The sequence below is a fragment of the Brachionichthys hirsutus genome, chromosome 17 (genome assembly GCF_040956055.1).
Source record: "Brachionichthys hirsutus isolate HB-005 chromosome 17, CSIRO-AGI_Bhir_v1, whole genome shotgun sequence".
Taxonomy (NCBI): Eukaryota; Metazoa; Chordata; class Actinopteri; order Lophiiformes; family Brachionichthyidae; genus Brachionichthys; species Brachionichthys hirsutus.
This window is the reverse complement of record NC_090913.1, coordinates 2,139,625-2,154,923: the sequence shown is the minus strand read 5'-3', so window position 1 is coordinate 2,154,923 and position 15,299 is coordinate 2,139,625. Positions and strand designations below refer to the sequence as shown.

At 46.8% G+C, this 15,299-nt stretch overlaps 2 protein-coding genes across 2 annotated transcripts; both read left to right on the top strand.

Annotated features, from left to right (window-relative positions):
• The first annotated feature begins 1,185 nt into the window (after window positions 1-1,185).
• rasal3 (RAS protein activator like 3) lies at window positions 1,186-7,783 on the top strand. Its single transcript, XM_068751482.1, is given in 17 exon segments — window positions 1,186-1,228; window positions 1,552-1,616; window positions 1,716-1,801; window positions 1,968-2,097; window positions 2,362-2,460; window positions 2,531-3,199; window positions 3,340-3,484; window positions 3,578-3,722; window positions 3,860-4,096; window positions 4,187-4,388; window positions 4,531-4,622; window positions 5,036-5,137; window positions 6,012-6,229; window positions 6,633-6,739; window positions 6,839-7,029; window positions 7,212-7,296; window positions 7,487-7,783. Coding segments are annotated over 17 exon segments (2,727 nt in total). The 3' UTR covers window positions 7,598-7,783.
• A 1,038-nt stretch (window positions 7,784-8,821) lies between these two features.
• Window positions 8,822-14,521, top strand: trim25 (tripartite motif containing 25). Its single transcript, XM_068750944.1, has 10 exons — window positions 8,822-9,421; window positions 9,506-9,601; window positions 9,700-9,933; window positions 10,132-10,300; window positions 10,770-10,910; window positions 11,104-11,166; window positions 11,253-11,291; window positions 11,408-11,542; window positions 11,671-11,727; window positions 12,228-14,521. Exons 1-10 carry the CDS (start codon window positions 8,822-8,824, stop codon window positions 12,758-12,760), a joined length of 2,067 nt encoding a protein of 688 aa, XP_068607045.1. The 3' UTR covers window positions 12,761-14,521.
• The last annotated feature ends 778 nt before the right edge of the window (window positions 14,522-15,299 follow it).

Sequence of the window (15,299 nt, the reverse complement as noted above, 5' to 3'; positions counted from 1 at the left end):
GCAGTTGGTTGAAGAGCAGCGGGATTACATTCTTTAAAGTGAAAGTCCCAGTTGGAGATAATTACAGCAGAAGTTATTCTTAAAAATGTGCACATCCTAGTGCATCACTAAAACTGTACACACAGGAGTGGCCGAGTGCTGCATGCCCTAAAATCCTGATCATCGAGCTGTAATTATCCAAAAGCAAGTAACAAGGCAAACACACACACGGCAATTCTGTTCTGCAACATGTCTTCAACTATGTTGCTTTATTTGATCTGCATCATGATTTTATCTACAAACCTCTTGCTGCGGTCTCCTTTCTCTGTTAGTTGTACAATTACACTCGTGTGTGTGTGTGTGTGTAGCAGATGTAGAACCGGCATCAGTTTTGCCCGCCCAGCTGAGACCACAATGGGCACCACCTCAGGAGGTCCCTTTGTGGGACATTAACAACTGCATCCTTGAAGATGGACAGATTCTCATTTCTCCAGAAGAAGAAGTAAAAAAAAACACACCCACACACACACACACATAAATCACAAACTGACAGCATCAACCAGAGGTCTAAAGCGCCTGCAGACAAATATGACAAAATAAAAGCCAGAGAAGAATGAAATCATGACATTTAATCAAAAGTATACAGTTTAATATTTGGAGAGTCTTCTTCTTATTTTCTGAACGAGTGAGAAGGTGTGTGCGTTCCTGTGTGTGTCCTTCAGCCGATGATGTGGGCCAGAAATCGCGTCAACAGTTGCCTGTCCAACATCAGCATGCAGAACCTGGTAGACATTGACCCAGGTTTGCACACACACACACACACACACACACAGCATTTTGCATTTTATAATGCTTTGAACAGTTAGTAAAACCACCTGAGAGCATTACTCTGCTGACCTCACAGCAGCAGTTAGTGTGATTAAGGCCGTCGCAGAGGAAATAGCTGAATGTTTATGCGTAGCCGTCAAATTGCTTCCTCTACGTTTTTTGGAGCCGATAACCATCACATCCGGCCACTCTGCTGGAAAGCTTCTAGAGACGACAGCCACTTCCATTCAGCTCGGCTGTTGCATTGAGAAGAAGCGCCAATGTGGAATTGACTGATCCTCTATTGATTTTGACTGATCTTCATCAGTCTAGGCTGCCACATGAAACAAGAATAAATTTGACATTCACATTAAAGACTGTGGCACACCTCCAGGCTAGATGATGGGATTTAAACGCTGGATTGTTTGCGGTGGGGCGTTGGGTAAGCCAAAAAATAATAATACCACAACTTGTATACCACTTGGCTTGAGTAGAAAGTTTTCATAAATGTACAGCCTTGATCTTGTGCGGTTTTGTCATCCTTCTTTGGAGGAGCATAAATGACAGTTTAGCAGTGAAGATTTCTCAGTAACACCGGGCTTGTTTTGTGTATTTGATTAGTGGAAACGAACTTCCTACACAAATAGAATAAGAATATATATATAAAAAAAGATTGACTCAAAAGATACTGCATTTATATAGAACTAACACACAAAAGAATACATTATGTTAATTATCATTGTGCTCACATTTTCTAATACTTAGAATGTAGCCCCGATCACATGGGCCCCCCAGGTCCTCGACCAAAAAACCTGGATGGCGGTGTGAGGGTAAGTCTCGTGCACACTAGAGATAATCTTTCAGCTAAAACTGCATTTCCTGTTGATGTCGATGCTCTCAAAGGCCATGCGTGTCCTCTTCACCCTTAGGCACTGATTAAACGGCGTCTCGAGAACAGGGCTAAGAAAAACACCAACAACCAACTGAGCCCCTTAGGACTAAACAAAGGAAGCAGGTAAAGGTCAAATAAATGTCAAATAAAAGACGTGTTTAGACCATCACATTGTAAATGAGGTTATTATGTGCCATGTCTAAAGCTATGGGTAGGTGGATGGATGCTGGAAGTCAATGCAATATGCTTCTGTACATTTTGGCTAACTTTTCCTTTACTTATTTCCAAGGCACCATGGTTCCCGGGAATCTGTCTCAATTCCAGTCAGTGCAGTGGGAAGTCTGGATCTCAGTGCAGACACCAGCACGGTCATCAGACCAGTCCACAGTTCCATTCTGGGGGAGAAATATTGCTTTGAGGTACATTTTGATGTCTTCAGGAGCAACATAAAGCAACGTGGGGAGGCAATAGTTAGGGTCAGGAGTCAAAATCTGCATCTGGCCCACCCAACAAGCCCAGCACTGAATCTGGTAATGGTGCTTAGGACAGTAATTTTACCATCCACAAACACTGTCCCAAAGCCATCGCCTCTCTCGGTCGCCTCAGCAAGATCTTCTCATGTGGTCCGTGACTTGAATCACATAAAGGTTTACATGATTCTGCTGCTTTGAATGTTGTTTTAGGTGATAAACTCAGAGAACAGCCACTGCTTCGGCTGCTCCTCAGCTGCAGAACGCGACCGATGGATCGAAGACCTGAGACGGGCTGCCCAGCCCAATAAAGTAAGTCCTTAGCACCAAAACAAATGTCCCAAAAGGTCATAAAATGAGCTAATCACATCACTGTTCACAGGATAACATTGCACGCACAGAGAACTACTTGAGTCTATGGGTAAATGAAGCGAAGGATCTTCCACCCAAACAACGTTATTTCTGCGAGGTACACCTGGATGGAACCCTGTTTGCCCGCACCAGCAGTCAAGCCGTCGGCAAGCCGCCCAGCCGCTCCGTTCAGGACAATTCTACTGGATCGGCAGGAGGCATAGGGGCCAGTGGAAGTGTGGCCGGAGGGTGTCAGTCATTCTGGGGGGAATTGTTTGAGCTGGACAACCTACCCAACATCTCTCAAATCACCCTACACCTCTTCCGAGAAGAAGACCCCAAGAAAAAGCGTCACTCCCGTGACGAGCCCAGCCTGCAGCCACTGGGCAACGTGGCCATACATTTAGACGAGATCAGAGGGAGGACCTATCAGGAGAAGTGGTATCCCATCATTCCTCACAAGACCTCAGGCACAGTGGGTAGCAAAGACCTGCTGGGGCCACAGGCGTCACTACGTATAAAAGCCCGGTTCCAACATTTGCAAGTGTTGCCAATGGAAAAGTACAAAGAGTTTGCCGAGTATGTGACGGTGGATTACGTGGAAATGTGCAGAAGCTTGGAGCCACTTCTGAATGTGAAGGAGAAGGAAGAGCTGGCTGGAGCTTTGGTCCACGTATTGCAGAGTATCGGTAAAGCCAAGGTGAAGAATGATTGTCAGTGAGCTAAATTTATTGTAGTTTTGAAATCACCCAATGGGGGGAAACAAAACTAAAAGATAAATTGATACAAATTGATTCCGAGACATCTTTTGATAATTATTTTTTGCTTATCATGCTGTAGGAGTTCCTCATCGACTTGGGAAGTGCTGAGGTGGAGCGCCTTGGAGAGAAGGAAGCACTGATTTTCAGAGAGAACACGCTAGCCACTAAAGCCATTGATGATTACATGAAGCTGGTTGGCCAGAAGTACCTCATTGAAACACTAGGTAGGGCCGTTCGGTAATTGAGCTGGGCTAATGTCAACGGTTTTGTTTGGTGCCGTCTTTTCAGGGAACTTTGTGCCTTCCTTTTCCCTGCAGGGGACTTTATAACTCATCTTTACAACTCAGTCAACAGCTGTGAGGTTGATCCTCGTAAGTGCCCTGCTTCTGACCTTTCAATCAACCAGAAGCATTTGAGGGAAGTCTGCGAGGAGGTGGTGCAGAAGATCATCAATAGCAATGGGTGAGAGAAGAGAGGTCATCAAAGAAAAAACGTAGAAATAAGAGTTCCACTTCAAATGTTTGTCATCTCTGGTATTTGAAATGATGAAAGGAAACGTAAAGCACAAAACTGATGCTGGACATGTTTCTTGCCTCCAGTCCCTTTCCTGAAGAGCTAAACAAGATCTTCTCCAGCTGGGTGGAAGTGTGTGAAGATCAGGGCAGACCCGAGATTGGCCAGCGGCTTATCTCTGCTTCCCTCTTCCTCCGGTTCTTATGTCCTGCTATCCTCAGCCCTTCTCTTTTCGGTCTGACGCAGCCGTACCCAGAGACGAAGACGCTGCGAACCCTCACCTTAACGGCCAAAGTAATCCAGAATCTGGCCAACTTCACGCTGTGAGTGGTCTGACAGACACGACTTGGTGAAATGAGAATCAAGACATCTGAGGTGGTTTAAGCAAATGCAATATTTTTGCTCTGCTTCAGGTTTGGAGAGAAAGAGGAATACATGCTGTTTATGAATGGATTCTTGAAGCAGCACTGGGACGGAATGAGGGGCTTTCTGCAGACAGTGTCGAGTTTAGATACTGAAATCCCTATAACTTCCTTTGATGGTTATGTGGACCTGCCTCTGCGTTTGGCGGTGCTGCATGGACTGTTGGTGGACATTATTTGTCAGAAGGAGCAGGTAGGACAGTAAACCAGCATGGTAAATAGATTGATCTGTTTGTGTAACCCTCACTGTATTGGTCCTTTGTTCATGATTAGACTAGTACACCATTAATAGTACTATCATAACATTACTTACACGCCACTTGTTTCTTCCCCAGGACACAACTGACAAGCTACAACCTCTGCCTTCATTTCTGAATCAGATAACAGAATCCTTGGGACCGGAAGCACCTCGCATCATAATTAACAGGCATGCTTGAAGACTGTTTATTACTGATTTGATTTGTCTGCAACTTCAATTCAATTCATTTTTTATTTCTTTAGTGCCAGATCATAACAGAAAGTTATCTCAAGGCCATTTACAGGGAAAGACTTGCAGGGAAAGACAGAACCCAACTTGTCCCACAAGAGCAAGCACTTTATAGACGGAGACCAGGGAAAAACCTCCCTTTAACAGACAGAAACCTTGAACAAAGAGACAAGGACCAGGTGAGACAAGGACCAGGCCAGGTAGGAGGAGAGACAGAAACAGAGCGAGGGAGAGATAATGATTGAGAGACAGAGAACGGGAGCAGACAGAAACGTATTAAATATAACTTGCAATGTGTTACAACCTTGAACAAGGTGACACTACATGTTTCTGAAGAAAGCACTGTCTTACAGCCAAATTGGACAAGTCAAGCCAGTGTACGTTCCTCCTAAAGACCTGAACAAGTACAGCCCTCATCAACCATCCCTTCAGCAGCTTCCTGTGGACTCCGAAGGCCTACCAGACTGGTATGATGGTTGTATGTCTGTTTCTGGACTCAACCAATGTTAATAATAATAATAACAATAATAATACATTGTATCTATATAGCGCTTTTCTGGAAACTCAAAGTCGCTTTACACAGCGTACATAATATAAAAACAGCAAAGAAATACAGACAATAAAAAGTGAACACGGTTTAAAATTCAATAAAATGTAAAAAGTAAAATGTTGCTTTTCACTTACCTTAATAATGAAGGTGATTTGTGACTGATCCTTAGTGGGTGGGGGGGGGGGGGGTGATTGTTACCTTGCAGGTAGGCCAGACCTCCTTTGACGCTTTATCTCCAGTTAGTTCTTTGAGATTCTTATTGCAAATTCAGGGTTCTACTCCCTATAGCAGACCCTCTGGGTCGGCGGGTGCCTCTGGCCGACCCACCCGGGGGTGGAAGGAGGCAGTGGTGAGACAGAGCCTCTCTAACATACAACACGTGCATATGTAGGGACCCCAAATCATGCAGAGAGGGCATAGATTGAGGGGTGCCGACATCATACTTCCTGATCCCTGGGCCAGTTCATTGTACCTGGGTTCCTGTGGTGCTGTGACTCTGCGCTCCAAAGGCCCTCACGGCTTGGGGTGTGAGCCGGACTCTAGCTTCTGTTGAATTATCAGTGGTTCTGGGCACTGGTGGGATTCTTGATGCATGATCCAGGCCCAAACACACCAGAAACCAGGACCAGATCCTCACTGTTGATTGGCGCCACTGCTCCTCCTTTTGTTTTGTTTTTGGGAGTCTGTGGTCTCTGAGCTGGCAAACAACTATTGGAAATTAATTGCACTATAACTTGCAATATTTTTAAAATGCCATTACTTGATGTATAGCATTTAAATTCTTGATACACTCATTCATTAAATAGGGATATCAGGGCCCGCAGGAGTATGAGAGAGAGGAAGCCGGTAACCAGAACGAGGAGTGCTCCTCACAGACGTCCCGGTCCAGCAAAGCAAACTTTGAAGAGGCAGAGAAGTTCTGAAGTTCTGACCACAGATGACCACGAACAAGAAATTGAGACCAACCAGCCATTTATCTCCTCACCGAAAACTGTGCGTACAAAGAGAAGCTGTGAGCTTAGCTCAGGCATGGGCAAACCCAGGCCCGGGGGCCATTGGCGGCCTGTTTGTCTTTTTAATCCGGCCCGCCGAACTTGTCCAAATTATATCATTAAATTAAATTGTATTGTAATTAAACTTCATTCATTTGACATTTTTCCCTGTAATGCTACCTGTAAAATGCCAAATCCGTTAATGCAATAGCTTTCATGTGTCATTTATATTAGCTCACACAAATACTCCATCCATCTGTTCTTGGTCCGGCCACTCTGTCAAATTTTAGGCCCTTTTGTGGCCCGTGTGTCAAAAAGTTTGCCCACCCCTGGCTTAGCTTGTCTATTTTGGCGATGGAACTGAAGATGTGTGGTCAAGCCAAAGGCATCGTTTCTGGTTTCAGAGAGGGAGAGTCAAACGCCCACATGCACCAGTTCCGTGGATCAAGATCAGTCACAACAGGGAGTCGGAGGAGATGAAGCCTGAGAATGAGCCTTTCAACTTGCTGGATATGGTATATCAAATCACCCACCCTCTAAACCAAAACAGTTCTGGTTGTGGAGTATAACACTTTAATATATCATGAAACTTAATTTTCCTTTTCGCAAACCAGCACGCTCAAGAGTTATCAGAGCTTCGCCTGGGAATAGAGCAGGTGACGGAGCGTGAACTGGACATGGCAAAGCGCCTGGAGGACTTCATCATCCAAAGTCAGGACCAGAATGCAACGCTGCAGGCTGAGTTGAAGGAGCTCCAGACTCTGCTGGCTGTAAGTGAGGGGCAGCTTGCCAGCGCCACCTTCAGGTAAGATAGAAGAGTCTCTTCAAAACGAGTGCATGGAACAAAAAAGAAAAATCAATTGTGCCCTCTGCTGTCTTAAAACGGCATCGTGATTCATTTCCCGTCTGAACTTATTCACACATTGTCATCGTTTTATTAACTGTCTCTTTGTATGTAAGCTTCTGTCCTATGCGTGTCTGTCTCAGGCTGGGTGTGATTGAAGAAGAGAGGGAGGAAGATGAGAGGAAGCTGGCCGTTGCCATTGCAGCAGCCGAGAGAATGAATGTACTGGTAAGAAGAACCCATGAAACAGAAATGACCACGTAGCACAGGAATCGTTTGAACAACGTATGGCCCTAAAATGTCATTTAAAGCAATTTGAAAGTGAAAGTATCTTGGTGTCATTTTATACTATGCTATACATGTACTACTACTACTTCTACTTGTAGTACTAATTGTACTGCCTTCTGCCCGTTAACAGGAGGAGCAGTTTGCAGGTCTGCTGACGGAGCTCCATCAGCTCCGGGAGGCCGGCAGCAGTGGCCAACACGACATGGAGCGTCCTGAAAAGCCCCACATCCACTGCATCTGAACCCTGACATGGCAAAATGGTTTCCCAGCTGTGCTCACACATACAAGGGGCTCAAGTGGAGGCGGCCGCCTGCAGTGACTTCCCAAGTCGTTGGCTGCGTAATGTGTGATAATATTCAGAATGAATGTGAAGGAAACGTTCACCGTCAGGATGCATTTCATCTCGGCTGCAGACGTGATTGCCTTGTAAACCTTTGTGATGAATAAAATAGCTTGGAGCGTCCACCTCTGGCTTAAAAAGGTTACAGGTTACTGCCACCCGGCCCTGGGGGGGCATCACACCCGCCCTGCAGCAGCTGCACTGGCTGGCCCCATCATATTTATTTTATGCCCCCCCCTCTGGGACGCTGTCCCTCAGGGTCTATGGCAGGGGTGGGCAAACCTTTTTTACTTGCGGGCCACAATGGGTTCTAAAACTTGACAGAGGGGCCGGGCCGGGAACAGATGGATGGAGTGTTTATGTGAACTAATATAAATGACATGTAAAAGCTATGACATGAAAGGATTTGGCCTTTTACAGGTAGCATTACAGGGGAAAAGGTAAAATGAATGAGGTTTATAATTAAATAACATTTTATGATATAATTTGGACAAGTTCGGCGGGCCGTATTTCCAAGCCTAACAGGCCGCATGTGGCCCCCGGGCCTTAGTTTGCCCATGTCTGGTCTATGGCCAATCAGTTGCTTCGTTTAAAAAGCATCTGAAAACATATCTTTTTAGTTTAGCCTTTCACAGTTTAAGATTAATTTTATAGCCATTTATCTGTACCTATTAAAAGTTAAATAAAGAATTGTAAAAAAAAAAAAAAAAGAGGAAGGAGAAGGAGAGAGAGAGAGAGAGAGAGAGAGAGACTGGAGCGAGACTCGATCCTCCTGATCAAACGTCACCGACGCCACGGATCGAGCTTCACGGATCGAGCTTCACGGATCGAACCATCCGTTTTCACTGCAGAACTTCAGGTACTGTCGAATGTTTAATCTGAAACTTTGTTCAATATAATAGTTTGTAAATACGGAAGTAAAAAAACGGAGAATGTTCAAATCCCGTCTTAAAATATATTCACCTATTATTATTAATAATACGCAATACAAATATATATATATATATATATACATTCGGTTGGGGGAAATTAACTAAAATAAATGTGAAAACGAAGAAAAGGACATTCTGCTGCTCGGTTTCCTTTTCGTTTTAAGTTTCGTTTCTCCCTCGCAGTGACGTCATCATGGCTGAAACGGAGCCGAGCGCGTCTCCTCTGCCCAGTCTGGAGGACGAGCTCACCTGCAGCATCTGCCTGAGCCCGTTCACCTGCCCGGTGACCATCCCCTGCGGACACAACTTCTGCCGCGACTGCCTCCAGGAGAGCTGGAAGGACTCCGAGTGCCGCTGCCCGCAGTGCCGCACGGAGTTCAGCAGCAAACCGGAGCTGAAGAAGAACACGGTCATCAGCAACGTGGTGGAGAGCGTGGGCCTGAAATGGAGCGGGCGGCCCGAGCCGGAACCGGAACCGGAACCGGAGCCCGAGCCCGATGACGTCATACTCTGCGACACCTGCAGGGAGGCGGAGGCCTCGCGCACCTGCCTCACCTGCGTGGCCTCCTACTGCGAGGAGCACCTGCGGCCCCACCTGGAGAACCCGGTGTTCCGCCTCCATCAGCTGACGGAGCCCGTGGGCGACCTGCTGCAGCGGGTCTGCCCGGACCACCACAAGCAGCTGGAGTTCTTCTGCAGCCAGCACGAGCGCCCCATCTGCAGCACCTGCCTCCAGCAGGTGCACAAAGGCTGCTCCTTCATCTCTCCCGAGGAGCAGAGGAGCGCCAAGGAGGTGCGCGTGCTGGCGGCACAAGGGACCGGCTCTCCTGGGACCCAAGCCTTTGATGTGTGACTAAAGTGTTGTCTCTGTTTGCAGGCGGATCTGAGAGCCAAGCTACTTCTGCTGGAGGGGAAGGTCAACAAGAACGCGGACGCCGTCTCCCAAATGGAGGGCTTGCAGATCCAGCTGAAGGTCACTCTCAATGTTTGACTTGTCCCGTGTCGTTCACGTCAATGTCTGCTGCTCCTCCTCTTTCACCTGACGGTCCGTCCTTGTCCGTCGTCCTGCAGGACGTAGCCGGCAGCAGAAGGAAGGCGCTAGCGGCCGCGTACCAGCAGATGAGGGACATGTTGGCGCAGGACGAGCGCGACGCTCTGGGCGAAGTGGACCGGGAGCTGGAGAGCGGCCAGACCAAACTCAAGGAGCTCGCCAAGAGGTTCACGAAGAACATCGATGGGCTGAGGAAGGCTAAGGAAGACATCCACGGCCTTTTGGGTCAGTCTCAAACGCTGGCCTTCCTGCAGGTGAGGCTCTGTTTTCAGATTCACTGGGATGCTTCTCCCCTAAAAGTTCCGCTCTTGAGCTCAGTTCTATAAATAATATGAAGCCCCGCCCTGAAAACCTTCCATCTCCTCTGCGACGGTGATAAGGAGGCCGCTCCACCCGACCCACGTGAACGTTTAAACCCCAGCAGAGAGAGAGACGTCTTTCTTTTCTCGCAGGTTTCCTTTGACCTGCCGCCGGTCGCAGAATTTAACCCTTACACCCCTCGAGTCAGCCTGGACTCCAAGAAGGTGCTGGCAGCAGAGGCTTCTGCCGCCGCCCTGAAGGAATACATAACGCAGACCCTGAAGCAGCCTGTCGAGGCCCGACTGCCGACTCATCAGCCAGGTGAATGACCAACATGCAGGGCATCACGAGTATCAGTCAGGGAGGAGGGGGGGGGGGGGGGGCGCCTCATAGGCTTGCATAACTCCGATTGGCTGGACTGAAGCCACCTGTGGGGCAGAAGCATTTCTGACACACCCTGCGTCAGCATTTTGTATTTATTTAGCACCCCCAATAAAGCTGCTGCCATTTGAACACGGTGGAAACGTCTGTGTCTGCCTTGTGAGGCAAACGGTGCATTCAAGGACACACGTGTCTCTGCAGCAAAGGCAGACTTGGTTCTTTGAGCTCCTGCCCTGCGCCTCTGAGCAACGCAGGACCAGCAGTGTGCATTAAAATAATCACCTTCCACCTACTAAAAAACAAAAAGAAGCCGATCCTTTCACAGGAAGTGCCGGAGCTCCACTGGAGTCCGCTATGTCGTTCTCTCAGGATTATATTGCCTGTTTTAATAGGTGACTCTTTGTTTCAGAACCAAGTCAGTTTCAGAAGAAAGAATATCCCAGGTCCCACAGTCCGGCTGCTCCACCTGTCCGACAGCAGTTCGTTCCATTCCGTACACCGGCAGGCTACCCCGGGTTTGCCCCGGGCTGGGACGCCTACTATGCCCAGGGTTGGTCTCACAAAAGACAAATAAGTGGCTGTGTATAAGTGTGTTATCACATCTTTATAAATTCATGAAGACAATGTGGGACGTGACACTGGGACAGATTATTGTTGCTCTTTTCCATCAAAAATAAAAAGTATCTTGGAAATGTTCACATTTGGATTAAAACGCCGCTGTGTTGGCTCCGTGTTGTCCTCAGGTGCGAGTGCAAACCCTGCTGCAGGCATCCTGCCCCTGATGCCTGGAATGAACCAGAAGCCCGGTGTGTTCGTCTGTCCAACGCATGCCTTGAGATGTCTGGCGGGACAAGAATAAAACCTGTTGTTGTTGTTGTTGTTTCTGACTCAGATTCTCAACCCAGAGGACGCAAGAAGAAGACAGATCAAAGTAAGACAATTGTGTAAATGTCCATTTTGAGACAACTGGCAAACATCACACGTCATTCTGTCATAAAATAATATCTGGGTGAGAGACAGCCGCGACAAATGTGCTTTATTCTTTAGAGCAAACCAGGAAATCTGCTGAAGGCAAATTGGGTAAAAAGGATCACACCACCTCAAAGGAATGCCTGTTGGATTTGGGTGGGAAGGACAAATCCAAGAGTCCAAATCCTAAAGCTGAATCCAAAGAGAAACAAAGTAGGCGTCGTCCATTAAGAGCAGGCGGAGCCTAGCTGATGTGTCACGTTCCTGACAGAAATTTCAGAAATGGAATAACTTGAGTGTATTTTTACATTCCTGATTACTTGTTTCCTCTCCCATAGGAGAATTAAACATTCCTGTGGATGTGACATCTGCTGAGAAAAGACACGAACTTCTGAAATGTAAGTGTATGCTTAAAGCAGGTGTGTGTGTGTGTACAGCATATTAAACTGCACATATTCAGTGCTTCACTTTCACAAATAAGTGCTTATTCTAAACTTAATTCCATTTATAGTTTAAACAAGTTGAGACAGGGAGTACAAATGTCAGATGAATAGGAAATAAAGAGCGTTAAAGGCAGTATGATGAAGTTGTTGCTTTACGCGGTACAGGAACAGAAAACGAAGGAAGTTTTATTTTTATTTTTGTGAGACTGCAATTCAGCAACGCAAAGAAATGCAAAAAGAAGAAACAGCAACAAAGGGTGTGATGTACAACAACAGGGACAAAAACTCATTTATGACACAGGAAAAGAATTCAAATAGAAAATGCAGTACTTAACGAAACCCGAAGTTAAGACCAAGTGAACACATGACTGCATTCCGTTCGTATTTACGTTCTGTACAGCATCCAGCTTTTATCACGTCAAGCCTTTTTAATTCTTTGTTGCTGCCGCCACCAGATGCTGTGGCACTCAGACTGGATGCAAAGACGGCCCACAAACGCATCGCGCTGAATGACGGCTTCACGACGGCCACCGTGTTGGACAAGCCCGTGCATTACCCAGAATCCCCCTCCCGCTTTGCCGTCTGCTCCCAGGTGCTTGCCTCCAGGGGTTTCTCTCAAGGGCGCCACTACTGGGAAATCCGACTGAGCAGCAACGACTTTGTTGCCGTCGGTCTGACGTACAGGAGCATTCACCGCAATGGTGTCGCCAGCCGACTGGGCCGTAACGCCCTGTCCTGGTGTGTCGAGTGGTTTAACGCCAAGCTGTCGGCCTGGCACGACAGCCGCGAGACCGTGCTGACCTATTCCAACCCAAAGCGCGTTGGCGTGCTGTTGGATTGTGAGGCGAGCACGGCTACGTTCTATACCGTGGCCGACCGAGCGTTTCCCTTGCACACTTTTGTGTTCCCCATTGCAGAAGCTGTCTATCCAGCTTTCTGGATTTTCTCTAGTGGATCATCCATTACTTTGTGCAACCTGCAGCAGTGAGGAACATATGCATACAAATATAATCTATCAAGATAAATCGTAATTAATAGTTCAAAAGATAATGGTACAAATAAAAAGGTGGCTGCAAAGACGTGAAAGCTAGCATCCGAAGCATTAGCGGCGAGTCAGCTAATACCCTTAGTTAGCCCTGTTAGCTACTGCGTTTGTGGTGATGTGATTGCAAAATGTCATGTAAAAAAAACAAAAAAACGATTTTAGTTCAGTTCAATAATCTGCTTCTTAAACGTGTAACAACAAATGGTTCCTTCCGTTCGGGAGGACTCAAACAGGGTACGCTACGTAGCGATTAGCCGGTAGCATGACAAACGGGGAGGCCTGCGGGTGGCAGTCGCGCTTTAGCGTGTTGCTAGGAAACTCTTGGAGACGTTTTCCTCCACGTTCCTGCTGAGATGTTGACGCAGCGTCGCTGTTCAGTGTAATCGGAACATCATTGAGCGTTGGAGTAGCCCCGGTGCTGATGCTGATATCTGTATCGTCCATCCGCTCCGTAAAAACCTTTATTTCTTCGATGCGATTGGTTGTTCAGTCTACTCGAGTTTGTAACCTACGGGGGGGCGTTATGCGTTGGTGAATGCGAGCAGAGGTCATATGTTTAGACCTCATTCTTCTCATTTTCCTTTTTAAATTCCATTTCATTTGTGGAGTTTGAACCTGAGATGGAAGATGACGCATGCAGCAGTGGTTCATGGCTGGGCTTGAACCTGCGGTTGTGCGGTCGCATCTCTGCCGTGTAGTCGCACACTGTCGTACTAAGTTCTACCTAAAACGAAGCCAGGGAGCCAACAGAAAGCTCTGTTGGCTTTCCATCCGGTGGTAGAGAGACGCTTTTGCCATGAGTAATGACTTACTCCGAGATGTGTTAGCTGCAGCGTTGCGGCGGCGCTAGCTCCAGCGGCTCCTTGCCGCTGGCGTGCATCAGTGGTTGCTCAGTGCACCTGCTGGTCATGTAGGCCTAACACGGGCATCCTCACCCTGCTGATGTGGATGTCCAGCAGTAGCGATCTGGAAGCATGAAGCTAGCGTCCTGCGAGCAGTTCTAACGGAACGTTAGATGCGACCTGTAGAGGGTGAAACATGATGAGCGCGTGTCTTAAATCAATCGTTTACAACCCACATCCGTACAGAACTTTATTTACATCGCTGCGTGGACAGTCTCAGGCTGCAGAGTGGAACCAGCGCTTCTTCGCGGTTGACTGTTGTGACGGCACGTATCTCTGTGCCGTCATAAAATGGCAGGATTGTCTTTGTTTGACTCGACTTCCTCTGCTTTCTGTTTTTGCTGTCTGCCCGAGATCAACCAGTCCTTCCAGTGGCTTTCAGATTATCTTGTTGTGTCGTTTTTGCCAATAATCAGTTTAAATATAGTTCATGGTTCATAGTTTGCATCTCATCAACATCAAACAGCTTCTGTGTGAAGCTCTATTTGTGTTGGTTTTGTGCCCAACAGGAGATGCATGGGTTAAATATTAATATTTGTGTGTGATGTTCTTGGAAGTTGTGAGATAATGTTTATGTTCAATAAAAACGTTTGTTTCTCTACTGGACTCCTTTTATTTTGTAGTGAGATTTAAATTGCTGTCAGATATTTTCATAAATAACCTCTTAGTTAAATTCAGAGGGAATTATTGTGCTTTATTCTACACTATGCGTATGGGTTTTATGTCTTCATAGAGGCAGTGTACAGTGAATAAAATACGTATCAAAACTGCAATTATGTCATGACTGTAACCACAAATTGCTTCTGGGTTTGAAAATAAATATTTTTTTGTTGTTGAATTATTTTGTCCTCATTGTCCGCCGGATGCCATTCCTGCCGCAACCCTTGGGCGGGGCTCGGGCACGCGCACCAGGTCACCTGGAATGCAGAGCACAAACGCCAGCACGGGAGAGGGGGTGCGGCCCTACTCTCTCTCGTCCTTCACACAGGTGTTGCCCCAGGGGTTGGGGCAAGAGTCATGTGACTGGCAAGGCTTGGTAACACTTCAAATTAAAAAGCACAGCAAACACTTAAAACCCATAGGCAAAACACACACTAAGAAAAATAAAATCCCATGTAATTTAGCCTGCAAAACAGTGGTGAAGCCAGCCATGGTGTACGGCTTAGAGTAGGGACACCGCAAACCAGCATTAACATCAAAGCAAATCAAAGGGCAGAGCATATCTGCTTTGATGTGAATGCTGGTTTGCGGTGTCCCTGCTTTGATGTTAATGCTGCAAACCAGCATTAACATCAAAGCAGAGCATATCTGGCAACCAAAAGTCAACATCAAAGATGGACATCAAAGGGCCAAGGTTATATAAGATGTAAAAAGCTGTTTGAATTTTCAATTGCTACGGATTACAATTGCAGATTTTAAAATGTCGACTTCGGAACGCAAAGGTCGACGAGTAAACAGGAATATGTATGGATCAAAGGGTAAGTCACGCAACCCACAAACCAGGCAGATACAAATATGCACCAAGGACACGGTGCGCCACAAGGTTCAGACTTCTAGGAAAGTCTCTGTGAAAACATCCA